Genomic DNA, 16,239 nt, shown 5'->3' with positions numbered 1-16,239 from the left:
TACATGAACACCTTCCGGTTCTCACTTCTACATTCCTCTGACACATCCAGCCTGTCACTGCAGCACAATGGTTAGGAAGCATTGCTATAAATAAGATCACTGACGCACTTATTTTACAGAAATGTAAATTCATGAAATAAAGAGAGTATGTGGCAGGAACTAGTGTGGTAGTTTTATAACCTCACACCCCTGTCATAGTCTTCAGTCATAAGCTTATTACACTGCTAGAGGGTTGGTACAAGGTTCTCCTTGGAGACTTGGCAGTGGCAGATTACAGCGAGATGGATGTACAGATGTTTCCTCATACACCCTTGCTGCAGTCATGATAAACAGCCCTTGAAGTCGAGCAATGCCATGGCGGGACTTGGTAGCGCCAAGTGTCTCCCTCCCCCCCCCCCCCCCCCCGTGAATAAAGTAATAGGACGCACGAGCAGCTTCTGCTAATTAAAAGGATATGCAGCATGCCTATATTCTGTATGTAATTGCGGCTCTATCTGCATCCAAAATGCAATGTTAGTGTGTTTTTCATGAAAACACTGTAGCATAGCATTTTGTATGCAAATACAGTCGCAGTCACACACAGAATATAGGCATTCTGCATATCATTTTAATCAGCAGAAGCTACTTGTGTGTTCTATTACATTACTTTGCATCTAAGATGCATTTTTTTGGCGGGGGGAAATGCAAAAAAAAAAGACTCTCGGTAAGAGCACACATCTGTAGTGACTCTAGCAGAGTCCTAGTGACTATGCTAACCAATAGCTTCCTTTTTTGGTACATGTGGTCACACTCATCATAAGCTATGAGAGCAACACAGGAGTAACAAGGTGCACTGCTTGTGTACACCGCATTGGAGACGGCAGAGAGAAGTTACCAAGACCAAATATCACTCTCCCTTCTGTTTGTCCAGAGAGATTTTACAACCAACCAGACTAAGCTTTTCATGGTTCTCCACTTCTTCAAACATTGCCCAGTTGATTACAACAAAATCCAGCCATTACAGCCAGGCAGATGTATAACCCCCTTATTTATTATATTTTATTTTCACAAGCATTACACTGTTCTAAACATTTAGGATATCTCCAGCATCAGTAAGGCATTTAGGTTGAAGATTTCATCATTCATTCAACTGTTGCCTGGTCATGCAGCAATATTTACAAAAAAATAGACACATTGGGCAGGTATGTACTAAGCATCCCTGGTACATTATGCCACACATTGCATATATACTAACTTATGTGAACAGTACTGCAAAGGACAGCTCTAAAGATAAGAGCTGTCTTTTGCGATCAGCGACAGTCACTGGATTTCCGGGTTTATGACCCAGGAGTCTGTCTGCGTAGAGTGACGCGGGCGGTGCTGGAAGGAATCCGATCAGATCCCCCCACTGGAAGGATGCGAAAAGAAACCCATAGGTTTCGGTAGGGTAAAGCCAGCAAAAGCTGGCGATACCCTTCTCACCGAAGCCCTGGCGTCCAGTGCTTAGTACATATTGAAATGCTGTAAAAACCTCTCTCACCCTGGAAGCCACTAAAACATTTATCCTTGTCCTTATTTTTTGCCTTGGTTTGTGTAATCTACTTACCATTAGCTTATGCATCTTCTGCCTTGATCCTGTCAGACTATCTTTAACATTGCTGCTACATAATTTTCTTCTTGCGCTGCTCTGTTGACCCCTAAATTCAAACTCACCTTCAAAGCTTAAAACTACTCCACCCATTCACACAACCTCCTGACCTCTCAGCTCTTTAACAGACTGCTACTTCACATCTTCCGGATCACCTCCTCCTATGCTCATCTCCAGGATTTCACCTATGTTCCTCCAATAATCTAGAATGCTATCCCCCACTCCATCACACATTCTCCTTCAGCCAAGCCTACCAACGCTCATCCTAAATATCCTCCTTCCTCAGTTTCTAAACTTTGCTCTCCGTGTACGTTTGTGTCCATCCACAGTCCCCCTAAAATGTAAGCTCTTGCAAACAGGCACTGTCGTGCGGTCGCTAAATAACTAACTAATCTGCAGATGTTATGTATATCTGTAGTGTGCTTGTATATAATTAATGTCTGAAGACTCGTGTCCTTTGTAATATTGCTATTTTCTTTCACAGTGTATGCGGCCTTGGAACCCATGTGGCGTCTTATGAAAAATCATAACGTATATGGGCCTTGTTTGTGAAATTAAGGGTGTATAGGGCCAAGTACAGCATAAATATTTACCACCTAGGGCCATTTGTGTGGGGGTTGGGATAAACTCAGCTGTTTGAGGCACTGTGCAGTAAATGGGTAATCAACTGATACAGGTTGAGTCTCCCTTATCCAAAATGCTTGGGACCAGACGTATTTTGGATATCGGATTTTTCCGTATTTTGGAACAATCGCATACCATAATGGGATATCATGGCAATGGGATGCCAGTCTAAGCACAGAATGCATTTATGTTACATATACACCTTATACACACAGCCTGAAGGTCATTTTAGCCAATATATTTTATAACTTTGTGCATTAAACAAAGTGGGTCTACATTCACACAATTCATTTATGTTTCATATACACTTTATACACAGCCTGAAGGTCATTTAATACAATATTTTTAGTAACTTTGTGTATTAAACAAAGTTTATGTACATTAAGCCATCAAAAAACAAAGGTTTCACTATCTTATTCTCACTCAAAAAAAGTCCGTATTTCGGAATATTCCGTATTTCGGAATATTTGGATATGGGATACTCAACCTGTAACTAAAGGTTCCGCATGGAGGCAAGACACTAATGGTGTATCATATACATAATAAGTGCAAAAATCAGTCATTTGTTTTACAAATCCTTACATTTGCTTGATGTCTCTTTAACTTCTGTATCTGATCACTTTTTGTTTCCATATGTCTGACAAGACAATCCATCTCACGCTCTAAATCTTCCCGCATATCACTGTCTTTTGTTTCATTTATTTGCTTCAGTAGATCTTCATGTTCACTTTTAATTAAGTACAACAGGAAAATAGATTACTTTGTCATATAACACTTACATCCAGATCTTGGGAGTGAAAATATATTTCCTTACATTCCTGGGCATAATATACACCACAAATGACAAAAATAAGAATTTACTTACCGATAATTCTATTTCTCATAGTCCGTAGTGGATGCTGGGGACTCCGAAAGGACCATGGGGAATAGCGGCTCCGCAGGAGACTGGGCACAAAGTAAAAGCTTTAGGACTAGCTGGTGTGCACTGGCTCCTCCCCCTATGACCCTCCTCCAAGCCTCAGTTAGGATACTGTGCCCGGACGAGCGTACACAATAAGGAAGGATTTTGAATCCCGGGTAAGACTCATACCAGCCACACCAATCACACCGTACAACTTGTGATCTGAACCCAGTTAACAGCATGATAACAGAAGGAGCCTCTGAAAAGATGGCTCACAACAACAATAACCCGATTTTTGTAACAATAACTATGTACAAGTAATGCAGACAATCCGCACTTGGGATGGGCGCCCAGCATCCACTACGGACTATGAGAAATAGAATTATCGGTAAGTAAATTCTTATTTTCTCTAACGTCCTAGTGGATGCTGGGGACTCCGAAAGGACCATGGGGATTATACCAAAGCTCCCAAACGGGCGGGAGAGTGCGGATGACTCTGCAGCACCGAATGAGAGAACTCCAGGTCCTCCTCAGCCAGGGTATCAAATTTGTAGAATTTAGCAAACGTGTTTGCCCCTGACCAAGTAGCTGCTCGGCAAAGTTGTAAAGCCGAGACCCCTCGGGCAGCCGCCCAAGATGAGCCCACTTTCCGTGTGGAATGGGCTTTTACAGATTTTGGCTGTGGCAGGCCTGCCACAGAATGTGCAAGCTGAATTGTACTACAAATCCAACGAGCAATCGTCTGCTTAGAAGCAGGAGCACCCAGCTTGCTGGGTGCATACAGGATAAACAGCGAATCAGATTTTCTGACTCTAGCCGTCCTGGAAACATATATTTTCAGGGCCCCGACTACGTCCAGCAACTTGGAATCCTCCAAGTCCCTAGTAGCCGCAGGCACCACAATAGGCTGGTTTAAGTGAAATGCTGAAACCACCTTAGGAAGAAATTGTGGACGAGTCCTCAATTCTGCCCTGTCCGTATGAAAAATTAGGTAAGGGCTTTTATAGGATAAAGCCGCCAATTCTGAGACACGCCTGGCTGAAGCCAGGGCTAACAGCATTACCACTTTCCATGTGAGATATTTTAAGTCCACAGTGGTGAGTGGTTCAAACTAGAGATGAGCGGGTTCGGTTTCTCTGAATCCGAACCCGCCAGAACTTCATGTTTTTTTTCACGGGTCCGAGCGACTCGGATCTTCCCGCCTTGCTCGGTTAACCCGAGCGCGCCCGAACGTCATCATGACGCTGTCGGATTCTCGCGAGGCTCGGATTCTATATAAGGAGCCGCGCGTCGCCGCCATTTTCACACGTGCATTGAGATTGATAGGGAGAGGACGTGGCTGGCGTCCTCTCCGTTTAGACACTTGATTTACTAATTTTGGGGAGCATTAGGAGTACTCAGTAGTGTACAGTGCAGAGTTTTGCTGATAGTGACCAGTGACCACCACTTTTATTTATAATCCGTTCTCTGCCTGAAAAAAGCGATACACAGCACACAGTGACTCAGTCACATACATACCATATCTGTGTGCACTGCTCAGGCCAGTGTGCTGCATCATCTATATATATTATATATCTGTCTGACTGCTCAGCTCACACAGCTTATAATTGTGGGGGAGACTGGGGAGCACTACTGCAGTGCCAGTTATAGGTTATAGCAGGAGCCAGGAGTACATAATATTATATTAAAATTAAACAGTGCACACTTTTGCTGCAGGAGTGCCACTGCCAGTGTGACTAGTGACCAGTGACCTGACCACCAGTATATAATATTAGTAGTATACTATCTCTTTATCAACCAGTCTATATTAGCAGCAGACACAGTACAGTGCGGTAGTTCACGGCTGTGGCTACCTCTGTGTCGGCACTCGGCAGCCCGTCCATAATTGTATATACCACCTAACCGTGGTTTTTTTTTCTTTCTTTATACATACATACTAGTTACGAGTATACTATCTCTTTATCAACCAGTCTATATATTAGCAGCAGACACAGTACAGTGCGGTAGTTCACGGCTGTGGCTACCTCTGTGTCGGCACTCGGCAGCCCGTCCATAATTGTATATACCAGTGACCTAACCGTGGTTTTTTTTTTCTTTCTTTATACATACATACTAGTTACGAGTATACTATCTCTTTATCAACCAGTCTATATATTAGCAGCAGACACAGTACAGTGCGGTAGTTCACGGCTGTGGCTACCTCTGTGTCGGCACTCGGCAGCCCGTCCATAATTGTATACTAGTATCCAATCCATCCATCTCCATTGTTTACCTGAGGTGCCTTTTAGTTGTGCCTATTAAAATATGGAGAACAAAAATGTTGAGGTTCCAAAATTAGGGAAAGATCAAGATCCACTTCCACCTCGTGCTGAAGCTGCTGCCACTAGTCATGGCCGAGACGATGAAATGCCAGCAACGTCGTCTGCCAAGGCCGATGCCCAATGGCATAGTACAGAGCATGTCAAAACCAAAACACCAAATATCAGTAAAAAAAGGACTCCAAAACCTAAAATAAAATTGTCGGAGGAGAAGCGTAAACTTGCCAATATGCCATTTACCACACGGAGTGGCAAGGAACGGCTGAGGCCCTGGCCTATGTTCATGGCTAGTGGTTCAGCTTCACATGAGGATGGAAGCACTCAGCCTCTCGCTAGAAAACTGAAAAGACTCAAGCTGGCAAAAGCACCGCAAAGAACTGTGCGTTCTTTGAAATCCCAAATCCACAAGGAGAGTCCAATTGTGTCGGTTGCGATGCCTGACCTTCCCAACACTGGACGTGAAGAGCATGCGCCTTCCACCATTTGCACGCCCCCTGCAAGTGCTGGAAGGAGCACCCGCAGTCCAGTTCCTGATAGTCAGATTGAAGATGTCAGTGTTGAAGTACACCAGGATGAGGAGGATATGGGTGTTGCTGGCGCTGGGGAGGAAATTGACCAGGAGGATTCTGATGGTGAGGTGGTTTGTTTAAGTCAGGCACCCGGGGAGACACCTGTTGTCCGTGGGAGGAATATGGCCGTTGACATGCCAGGTGAAAATACCAAAAAAAATCAGCTCTTCGGTGTGGAGGTATTTCACCAGAAATGCGGACAACAGGTGTCAAGCCGTGTGTTCCCTTTGTCAAGCTGTAATAAGTAGGGGTAAGGACGTTAACCACCTCGGAACATCCTCCCTTATACGTCACCTGCAGCGCATTCATAATAAGTCAGTGACAAGTTCAAAAACTTTGGGTGACAGCGGAAGCAGTCCACTGACCAGTAAATCCCTTCCTCTTGTAACCAAGCTCACGCAAACCACCCCACCAACTCCCTCAGTGTCAATTTCCTCCTTCCCCAGGAATGCCAATAGTCCTGCAGGCCATGTCACTGGCAAGTCTGACGAGTCCTCTCCTGCCTGGGATTCCTCCGATGCATCCTTGCGTGTAACGCCTACTGCTGCTGGCGCTGCTGTTGTTGCCGCTGGGAGTCGATGGTCATCCCAGAGGGGAAGTCGTAAGCCCACTTGTACTACTTCCAGTAAGCAATTGACTGTTCAACAGTCCTTTGCGAGGAAGATGAAATATCACAGCAGTCATCCTACTGCAAAGCGGATAACTGAGTCCTTGACAACTATGTTGGTGTTAGACGTGCGTCCGGTATCCGCCGTTAGTTCACAGGGAACTAGACAATTTATTGAGGCAGTGTGCCCCCGTTACCAAATACCATCTAGGTTCCACTTCTCTAGGCAGGCGATACCGAGAATGTACACGGACGTCAGAAAAAGACTCACCAGTCTCCTAAAAAATGCAGTTGTACCCAATGTCCACTTAACCACGGACATGTGGACAAGTGGAGCAGGGCAGGGTCAGGACTATATGACTGTGACAGCCCACTGGGTAGATGTATGGACTCCCGCCGCAAGAACAGCAGCGGCGGCACCAGTAGCAGCATCTCGCAAACGCCAACTCTTTCCTAGGCAGGCTACGCTTTGTATCACCGCTTTCCAGAATACGCACACAGCTGAAAACCTCTTACGGCAACTGAGGAAGATCATCGCGGAATGGCTTACCCCAATTGGACTCTCCTGTGGATTTGTGGCATCGGACAACGCCAGCAATATTGTGTGTGCATTAAATATGGGCAAATTCCAGCACGTCCCATGTTTTGCACATACCTTGAATTTGGTGGTGCAGAATTTTTTTAAAAACGACAGGGGCGTGCAAGAGATGCTGTCGGTGGCCAGAAAAATTGCGGGACACTTTCGGCGTACAGGCACCACGTACAGAAGACTGGAGCACCACCAAAAACTACTGAACCTGCCCTGCCATCATCTGAAGCAAGAAGTGGTAACGAGGTGGAATTCAACCCTCTATATGCTTCAGAGGTTGGAGGAGCAGCAAAAGGCCATTCAAGCCTATACAATTGAGCACGATATAGGAGATGGAATGCACCTGTCTCAAGTGCAGTGGAGAATGATTTCAACGTTGTGCAAGGTTCTGATGCCCTTTGAACTTGCCACACGTGAAGTCAGTTCAGACACTGCCAGCCTGAGTCAGGTCATTCCCCTCATCAGGCTTTTGCAGAAGAAGCTGGAGGCATTGAAGGAGCTAAAAGGGAGCGATTCCGCTAGGCATGTGGGACTTGTGGATGCAGCCCTTAATTCGCTTAACAAGGATTCACGGGTGGTCAATCTGTTGAAATCAGAGCACTACATTTTGGCCACCGTGCTCGATCCTAGATTTAAAGCCTACCTTGGATCTCTCTTTCCGGCAGACACAGGTCTGCTGGGGTTGAAAGACCTGCTGGTGACAAAATTGTCAAGTCAAGCGGAACGCGACCTGTCAACATCTCCTCCTTCACATTCTCCCGCAACTGGGGGTGCGAGGAAAAGGCTCAGAATTCCGAGCCCACCCGCTGGCGGTGATGCAGGGCAGTCTGGAGCGACTGCTGATGCTGACATCTGGTCCGGACTGAAGGACCTGACAACGATTACGGACATGTCGTCTACTGTCACTGCATATGATTCTCTCAACATTGATAGAATGGTGGAGGATTATATGAGTGACCGCATCCAAGTAGGCACGTCACACAGTCCGTACTTATACTGGCAGGAAAAAGAGGCAATTTGGAGGCCCTTGCACAAACTGGCTTTATTCTACCTAAGTTGCCCTCCCACAAGTGTGTACTCCGAAAGAGTGTTTAGTGCCGCCGCTCACCTTGTCAGCAATCGGCGTACGAGGTTACATCCAGAAAATGTGGAGAAGATGATGTTCATTAAAATGAATTATAATCAATTCCTCCGCGGAGACATTGACCAGCAGCAATTGCCTCCACAAAGTACACAGGGAGCTGAGATGGTGGATTCCAGTGGGGACGAATTGATAATCTGTGAGGAGGGGGATGTACACGGTGATATATCGGAGGGTGAAGATGAGGTGGACATCTTGCCTCTGTAGAGCCAGTTTGTGCAAGGAGAGATTAATTGCTTCTTTTTTGGGGGGGGTCCAAACCAACCCGTCATATCAGTCACAGTCGTGTGGCAGACCCTGTCACTGAAATGATGGGTTGGTTAAAGTGTGCATGTCCTGTTTTGTTTATACAACATAAGGGTGGGTGGGAGGGCCCAAGGACAATTCCATCTTGCACCTCTTTTTTCTTTTCTTTTTCTTTGCATCATGTGCTGATTGGGGAGGGTTTTTTGGAAGGGACATCCTGCGTGACACTGCAGTGCCACTCCTAGATGGGCCCGGTGTGTGTGTCGGCCACTAGGGTCGCTAATCTTACTCACACAGTCAGCTACCTCATTGCGCCTCTTTTTTTCTTTGAGTCATGTGCTGTTTGGGGAGGGTTTTTTGGAAGGGACATCCTGCGTGACACTGCAGTGCCACTCCTAGATGGGCCCGGTGTTTGTGTCGGCCACTAGGGTCGCTAATCTTACTCACACAGCTACCTCATTGCGCCTCTTTTTTTCTTTGCGTCATGTGCTGTTTGGGGAGGGTTTTTTGGAAGGGCCATCCTGCGTGACACTGCAGTGCCACTCCTAGATGGGCCCGGTGTTTGTGTCGGCCACTAGGGTCGCTAATCTTACTCACACAGTCAGCTACCTCATTGCGCCTCTTTTTTTCTTTGCGTCATGTGCTGTTTGGGGAGGGTTTTTTGGAAGGGCCATCCTGCGTGACACTGCAGTGCCACTCCTAGATGGGCCCGGTGTTTGTGTCGGCCACTAGGGTCGCTTATCTTACTCACACAGCGACCTCGGTGCAAATTTTAGGACTAAAAATAATATTGTGAGGTGTGAGGTATTCAGAATAGACTGAAAATGAGTGTAAATTATGGTTTTTGAGGTTAATAATACTTTGGGATCAAAATGACCCCCAAATTCTATGATTTAAGCTGTTTTTTAGTGTTTTTGGAAAAAAACACCCGAATCCAAAACACACCCGAATCCGACAAAAATAATTCGGTGAGGTTTTGCCAAAACGCGTTCGAACCCAAAACACGGCCGCGGAACCGAACCCAAAACCCGAAAAATTTCAGGCGCTCATCTCTAGTTCAAACCAATGTGATTTTAGGAATCCCAAAACTACATTGAGATCCCAAGGTGCCACTGGAGGCACAAAAGGAGGCTGTATATGCAGTACTCCCTTGACAAACGTCTGAACTTCAGGAACAGAAGCCAGTTCTTTTTGGAAGAATATTGACAGGGCCGAAATTTGAACCTTAATGGACCCTAATTTGAGGCCCATAGACAGTCCTGTTTGCAGGAAATGCAGGAAACGACCCAGTTGAAATTCCTCTGTAGGGGCCTTCCTGGCCTCGCACCACGCAACATATTTACGCCAAATACGGTGATAATGTTGTATGGTTACATCCTTCCTGGCTTTGATCAGGGTAGGGATGACTTCATCCGGAATGCCTTTTTCCTTCAGGATCCGGCGTTCAACCGCCATGCCGTCAAACGCAGCCGCGGTAAGTCTTGGAACAGACATGGTCCCTGCTGGAGCAGGTCCTTTCTTAGAGGTAGAGGCAACGGGTCTTCCGTGAGCATCTCTTGAATTTCCGGGTACCAAGTCCTTCTTGGCCAATCCGGAGCCACGAGTATAGTCTTTACTCCTCTCCTTCTTATGATTCTCAGTACTTTTGGTATGAGAGGAAGAGGAGGGAACACATACACTGACTGGTACACCCACGGTGTTACCAGAGCGTCCACAGCTATTGCCTGAGGGTCCCTTGACCTGGCGCAATATCTGTCCAGTTTTTTGTTGAGGCGGGACGCCATCATGTCCACCTTTGGTTTTTCCCAACGGTTCACAATCATGTGGAAGACTTCTGGGTGAAGTCCCCACTCTCCCGGGTGAAGATCGTGTCTGCTGAGGAAGTCTGCTTCCCAGTTGTCCACTCCCGGAATGAACACTGCTGACAGTGCTATCACATGATTCTCCGCCCAGCGAAGAATCCTTGCCACTTCCATCATTGCCCTCCTGCTTCTTGTGCCGCCCTGTCTGTTTACGTGGGCGACTGCCGTGATGTTGTCCGACTGGATCAACACCGGCTGACCCTGAAGCAGAGGTCTTGCCTGACTTAGGGCATTGTAAATGGCCCTTAGTTCCAGGATATTTATGTGAAGTGACGTTTCCATGCTTGACCACAAGCCCTGGAAATTTCTTCCCTGTGTGACTGCTCCCCAGCCTCTCAGGCTGGCATCCGTGGTCACCAGGACCCAATCCTGAATGCCGAATCTGCGGCCCTCTAGGAGATGAGCACTCTGTAACCACCACAGGAGAGACACCCTTGTCCTTGGAGACTGGGTTATCCGCTGATGCATTTGAAGATGCGATCCGGACCATTTGTCCAGCAGATCCCACTGAAAAGTTCTTGCGTGGAATCTGCCGAATGGAATCGCTTCGTAAGAAGCCACCATCTTTCCCAGGACCCTTGTGCATTGATGTACTGACACTTGGCCTGGTCTTAGGAGGTTCCTGACTAGGTCGGATAACTCCTTGGCTTTCTCCTCCGGGAGAAACACCTTTTTCTGTACTGTGTCCAGAATCATCCCTAGGAACAGCAGACGTGTCGTCGGAATCAGCTGCGATTTTGGAATATTTAAAATCCATCCGTGCTATCGTAGTACTACTTGAGATAGTGCTACTCCGACCTCTAACTGTTCTCTGGACCTTGCCCTTATCAGGAGATCGTCCAAGTAAGGGATAATTAAGACGCATTTTCTTCGAAGAAGAATCATCATTTCGGCCATTACCTTGGTAAAGACCCAGGGTGCCGTGGACAATCCAAACGGCAGCGTCTGAAACTGATAGCGACAGTTCTGTACCACAAACCTGAGGTACCCTTGGTGAGAAGGGCAAATTGGGACATGGAGGTAAGCATCCTTGATGTCCAGAGACACCATATAGTCCCCTTCTTCCAGGTTCGCTATCACTGCTCTGGGTACCTTCATTATCACCTGCTGGGAATACAGCTTGTGAATGGCTTCCAATACCGCCTCCCTGTCAGGGGGAGACGTTGGTAAAGCAGACTTCAGGAACCGGCGAGGGGGAGACGTCTCGAATTCCAATTTGTACCCCTGAGATACTACCTGCAGGATCCAGGGGTCCACTTGCGAGTGTGCCCACTGCGCGCTGAAATTCTTGAGACGGGCCCCCACCGTGCCTGAGTCCGCTTGTAAGGCCCCAGCGTCATGCTGAGGACTTGGCAGAAGCGGGGGAGGGCTTCTGTTCGTGGGAAGAGGCTGTTTGCTGCAGTCTTTTTCCCCTTCCTCTGCCCCGGGGCAGATATGAGTGGCCTTTTGCCCGCTTGCCCTTATGGGGACGAAAGGACTGAGCCTGAAAAGACGGTATCTTTTTCTGCTGTGAGGTGACTTGGGGTAAAAAGGTGGATTTTCCAGCCGTTGCCGTGGCCACCAGGTCCGATAGACCGACCCCAAATAACTCCTCCCCTTTATATGGCAATACTTCCATATGCCGTTTGGAATCCGCATCCCCTGACCACTGTCGCGTCCATAATCCCCTTCTGGCAGAAATGGACATCGCACTTACTCTTGATGCCAGAGTGCAAATATCCCTCTGTGCATCTCGCATATATAGAAATGCATCCTTTAAATGCTCTATAGTCAATAATATATTGTCCCTGTCCAGGGTATCAATATTTTCAGTCAGGGAATCCGACCAAGCCACCCCAGCACTGCACATCCAGGCTGAGGCGATTGCTGGTCGCAGTATAATACCAGTATGTGTGTATATACTTTTAAGGATATTTTCCAGCTTCCTATCAGCTGGTTCCTTGAGGGCGGCCGTATCAGGGGACGGTAACGCCACTTGTTTTGATAAGCGTGTGAGCGCCTTATCTACGCTAGGGGGTGTTTCCCAACGCGCCCTAACCTCTGGCGGGAAAGGGTATAATGCCAATAATTTTTTAGAAATTAGCAGTTTTTTATCGGGGGAAACCCACGCTTCATCACACACCTCATTTAATTCATCCGATTCAGGAAAAACTACGGGTAGTTTTTTCACACCCCACATAATACCCTTTTTTGTGGTACTTGTAGTATCAGAAATGTTCAAAACCTCCTTCATTGCCGTGATCATGTAACGTGTGGCCCTACTGGAAAATACGTTTGTTTCCTCACCGTCGACACTGGAGTCAGTGTCCGTGTCAGTGTCTGTATCGACCTGAGGTAACGGGCGTTTTATAGCCCCTGACGGTGTTTGAGACGCCTGTACAGGTATTAACTGATTTGCCGGCTGTCTCATGTCGTCAACAGTCTTTTGTAAAGTGCCGACACTATCACGTAATTCTTTCCATAAGACCATCCAGTCAGGTGTCGACTCCCTAGGGGGTGACATCACTAACACAGGCAATTGCTCCGCCTCCACACCATTTTCCTCCTCATACATGTCGACACAGCGTACCGACACACAGCACACACACAGGGAATGCTCTGATAGAGGACAGGACCCCACTAGCCCTTTGGGGAGACAGAGGGAGAGTTTGCCAGCACACACCAGAGCGCTATATATATATATATATATATATATATATACACACACACACACACACATACATACACACACAGGGATAACCTTATATAAGTGTTTTTCCCTAATATAGCTGCTGTATATATTAATATGCCAATTTAGTGCCCCCCCTCTCTTGTTTTACCCTGTTTCTGTTGTGCAGGACTGCAGGGGAGAGTCAGAAAGCCTTCCTCCAACGGAGCTGTGAGGAAAAAATGGCGCTTGTGTGCTGAGGAGATAGGCTCCGCCCCTTTTTCGGCGGCCTTTCTCCCGCTTTTTTGTGGAAAACTGGCAGGGGTTAAATACATCCATATAGCCCAGGAGCTATATGTGATGTATTTTTAGCCATTTAAGGTATTTTCATTGCGTCCCAGGGCGCCCCCCCCCCAGCGCCCTGCACCCTCAGTGACCGGAGTGTGAAGTGTGCTGAGAGCAATGGCGCACAGCTGCGGTGCTGTGCGCTACCTTATTGAAGACAGGACGTCTTCTGCCGCCGATTTTCCGGACCTCTTCACTCTTCTGGCTCTGTAAGGGGGCCGGCGGCGCGGCTCCGGGACCCATCCATGGCTGGGCCTGTGATCGTCCCTCTGGAGCTAATGTCCAGTAGCCTAAGAAGCCCAATCCACTCTGCACGCAGGTGAGTTCGCTTCTTCTCCCCTTAGTCCCTCGATGCAGTGAGCCTGTTGCCAGCAGGTCTCACTGAAAATAAAAAAACCTATTTAAACTTTTACTCTAAGCAGCTCAGGAGAGCCACCTAGATTGCACCCTTCTCGTTCGGGCATAAAATCTTAACTGAGGCTTGGAGGAGGGTCATAGGGGGAGGAGCCAGTGCACACCAGCTAGTCCTAAAGCTTTTACTTTGTGCCCAGTCTCCTGCGGAGCCGCTATTCCCCATGGTCCTTTCGGAGTCCCCAGCATCCACTAGGACGTTAGAGAAACTGTATTATGCCACCGAGTCCACACATTAATGAAAATGAAGGCCATATTTTATGTATAACCATATAATGAAAAAGGACATACATTTATGTCCTGTCATGCTTGCGGCCACGCACACCAGGGTAACCGTTCTAACATGGTGTACTGCAGGCAGAACATCATGTGCTCAGGTACTAGCTAATTACTTTTTCTTTTGCCTTGGCTGATAGTGACAGGGATTTTAATGGCTGTGAATCAATGGATCAACAATGGCCGACAGACACAAAAGATCGGGAAGGGTTTGGGAAAGGTGGCAGGTGAGAAAACAAGTGGCCAACGGCCCTGCTATTGAATAGGGCGAATCCCCATTTGCCCTAAAAATAGCAAAAAGTCCTGTTTTTTCGCCTTGGCAAAAAAAAAAAAAAACAAAAAAAAAAAAAACTGACCTAATTGAATATCCTGCTTAATCTTTCTAGAGAGAGTCAATTTATGGCATTCAATATTGGAAAAAAAATAAAAAATGAAGACAAATACTCAAACATTACATCTAAAAAATGAAATTTTATAAAATTCTACAGAAGCTCCATAAATTGTGCTTTCAAAAGGGTGTAGTCCAGAGGTTCACAAACTCGATCCTCAAGACACCCCAGTGGTCCAGGGTTTTAATACATCAATGGCTTAGAACAGATGGTTAAATCAAACTGGCTGAGGTACTAATTACGTCACCTGTGGCCAAGCATGGATATACTTAAAACCTGGACTGTTGGGGTGTCCTGAAGACCGCGTTTGAGACCCTGTGGTGTAGTTTATTACTATCTTATCCTTAGAAACATGTACTTTGAAAATCTAGTCCCTATTCTTGCTCTCTTGCTAATACTTTGGTGCTTTTAAAGAATACTCTGCTCACAACAACTTTGCTCTTTGTCAACCCCTACCCTTTTACAGAAAAGGTTTACAGTGTATCACTTCCTCCCCCTCTCTTTTTTACAGATAAAATGATTAATAAAGTACATGCTGGACACATTATTTCCGCATATTGAAATAAGAAACCATTGTTTATGAAAAGAACAAAAATGTGAAAATCACCACTTCAACCTATTTTGTTTACTCACAAACTCATTTGCTCCAGCTCGCCTTGCAAAGCCAACAGTAGATCACTCAGACTATCACCAGTAGAGGGCACTGAACAGGTGGCTGAAGTCCTGTTGGCACCTGAAGGCCTAATAGGCTTGTGTCCTGCAGATCTTGAGCGTTGCAGAGTGCCCCGTGGGGTCTGGCTCTGATGCTTCATCATGTGCAGAACATTTTGAATAGTTGCACTCAGAGAATGGCTTGAACTGGTAGACTGTTCAAAAAAAAATAAAAAAAAAATGATTAAATAGAAAACGGGTATACCAAGTAAATAAACACACACACTCACAAAGAATCCACATACTTTGCCTGCTACAAAAGGTAGATCTCCTGCCTTCAGAGGAATCCCGTGTTTAGGTATACCTTTATTTATGGCAGGCTTCTGCTATTCAAAGAAGGAACAAAATTAGGTGTCACCATACATTAAGTCCTATTGGCGAAAATAAGATTTTACTCACCGGTAAATCTATTTCTCGTAGTCCGTAGTGGATGCTGGGACTCCGTAAGGACCATGGGGAATAGCGGCTCCGCAGGAGACTGGGCACAACTAAAGAAAGCTTTAGGACTACCTGGTGTGCACTGGCTCCTCCCACTAAGACCCTCCTCCAGATCTCAGTTAGGATACTGTGCCCGGAAGAGCTGACACAATAAGGAAGGATTTTGAATCCCGGGTAAGACTCATACCAGCCACACCAATCACACCGTATAACTCGTGATACTATACCCAGTTAACAGTATGAAATATAACTGAGCCTCTCAACAGATGGCTCAACAATAACCCTTTAGTTAGGCAATAACTATAAACAAGTATTGCAGACAATCCGCACTTGGGATGGGCGCCCAGCATCCACTACGGACTACGAGAAATAGATTTACCGGTGAGTAAAATCTTATTTTCTCTGACGTCCTAAGTGGATGCTGGGACTCCGTAAGGACCATGGGGATTATACCAAAGCTCCCAAACGGGCGGGAGAGTGCGGATGACTCTGCAGCACCGAATGAGCAAACTCTAGGTCCTCCTCAGCCAGGGTATCA

General features: G+C 46.5%; 1 protein-coding gene across 7 annotated transcripts in view; it reads right to left on the bottom strand.

Moving 5' to 3' along the window:
• Positions 1-16,239, bottom strand: part of CEP57L1 (centrosomal protein 57 like 1) — a 63,182-nt gene that overhangs the window by 650 nt on the left and 46,293 nt on the right. For 4 of the 7 annotated variants that reach the window (XM_063917087.1, XM_063917090.1, XM_063917093.1 and 1 more), the window contains 3 exons: positions 15,509-15,589; positions 15,186-15,418; positions 2,834-2,978 (listed from right to left, as the gene is read on the bottom strand). In XM_063917087.1, the coding sequence (XP_063773157.1) occupies positions 2,834-2,978; positions 15,186-15,418; positions 15,509-15,589 (459 nt within the window). The remainder of the gene's footprint in view (positions 1-2,833; positions 2,979-15,185; positions 15,419-15,508; positions 15,590-16,239) is intronic. The other 3 variants (XM_063917089.1, XM_063917094.1, XM_063917092.1) reach the window with 1 other exon arrangement.

This window comes from Pseudophryne corroboree, chromosome 4 (genome assembly GCF_028390025.1).
Source record: "Pseudophryne corroboree isolate aPseCor3 chromosome 4, aPseCor3.hap2, whole genome shotgun sequence".
NCBI classification, from domain to species: Eukaryota; Metazoa; Chordata; class Amphibia; order Anura; family Myobatrachidae; genus Pseudophryne; species Pseudophryne corroboree.
The sequence above is the reverse complement of the archived record's forward strand: the minus strand, read 5'-3'. Positions and strand labels throughout refer to the sequence as shown.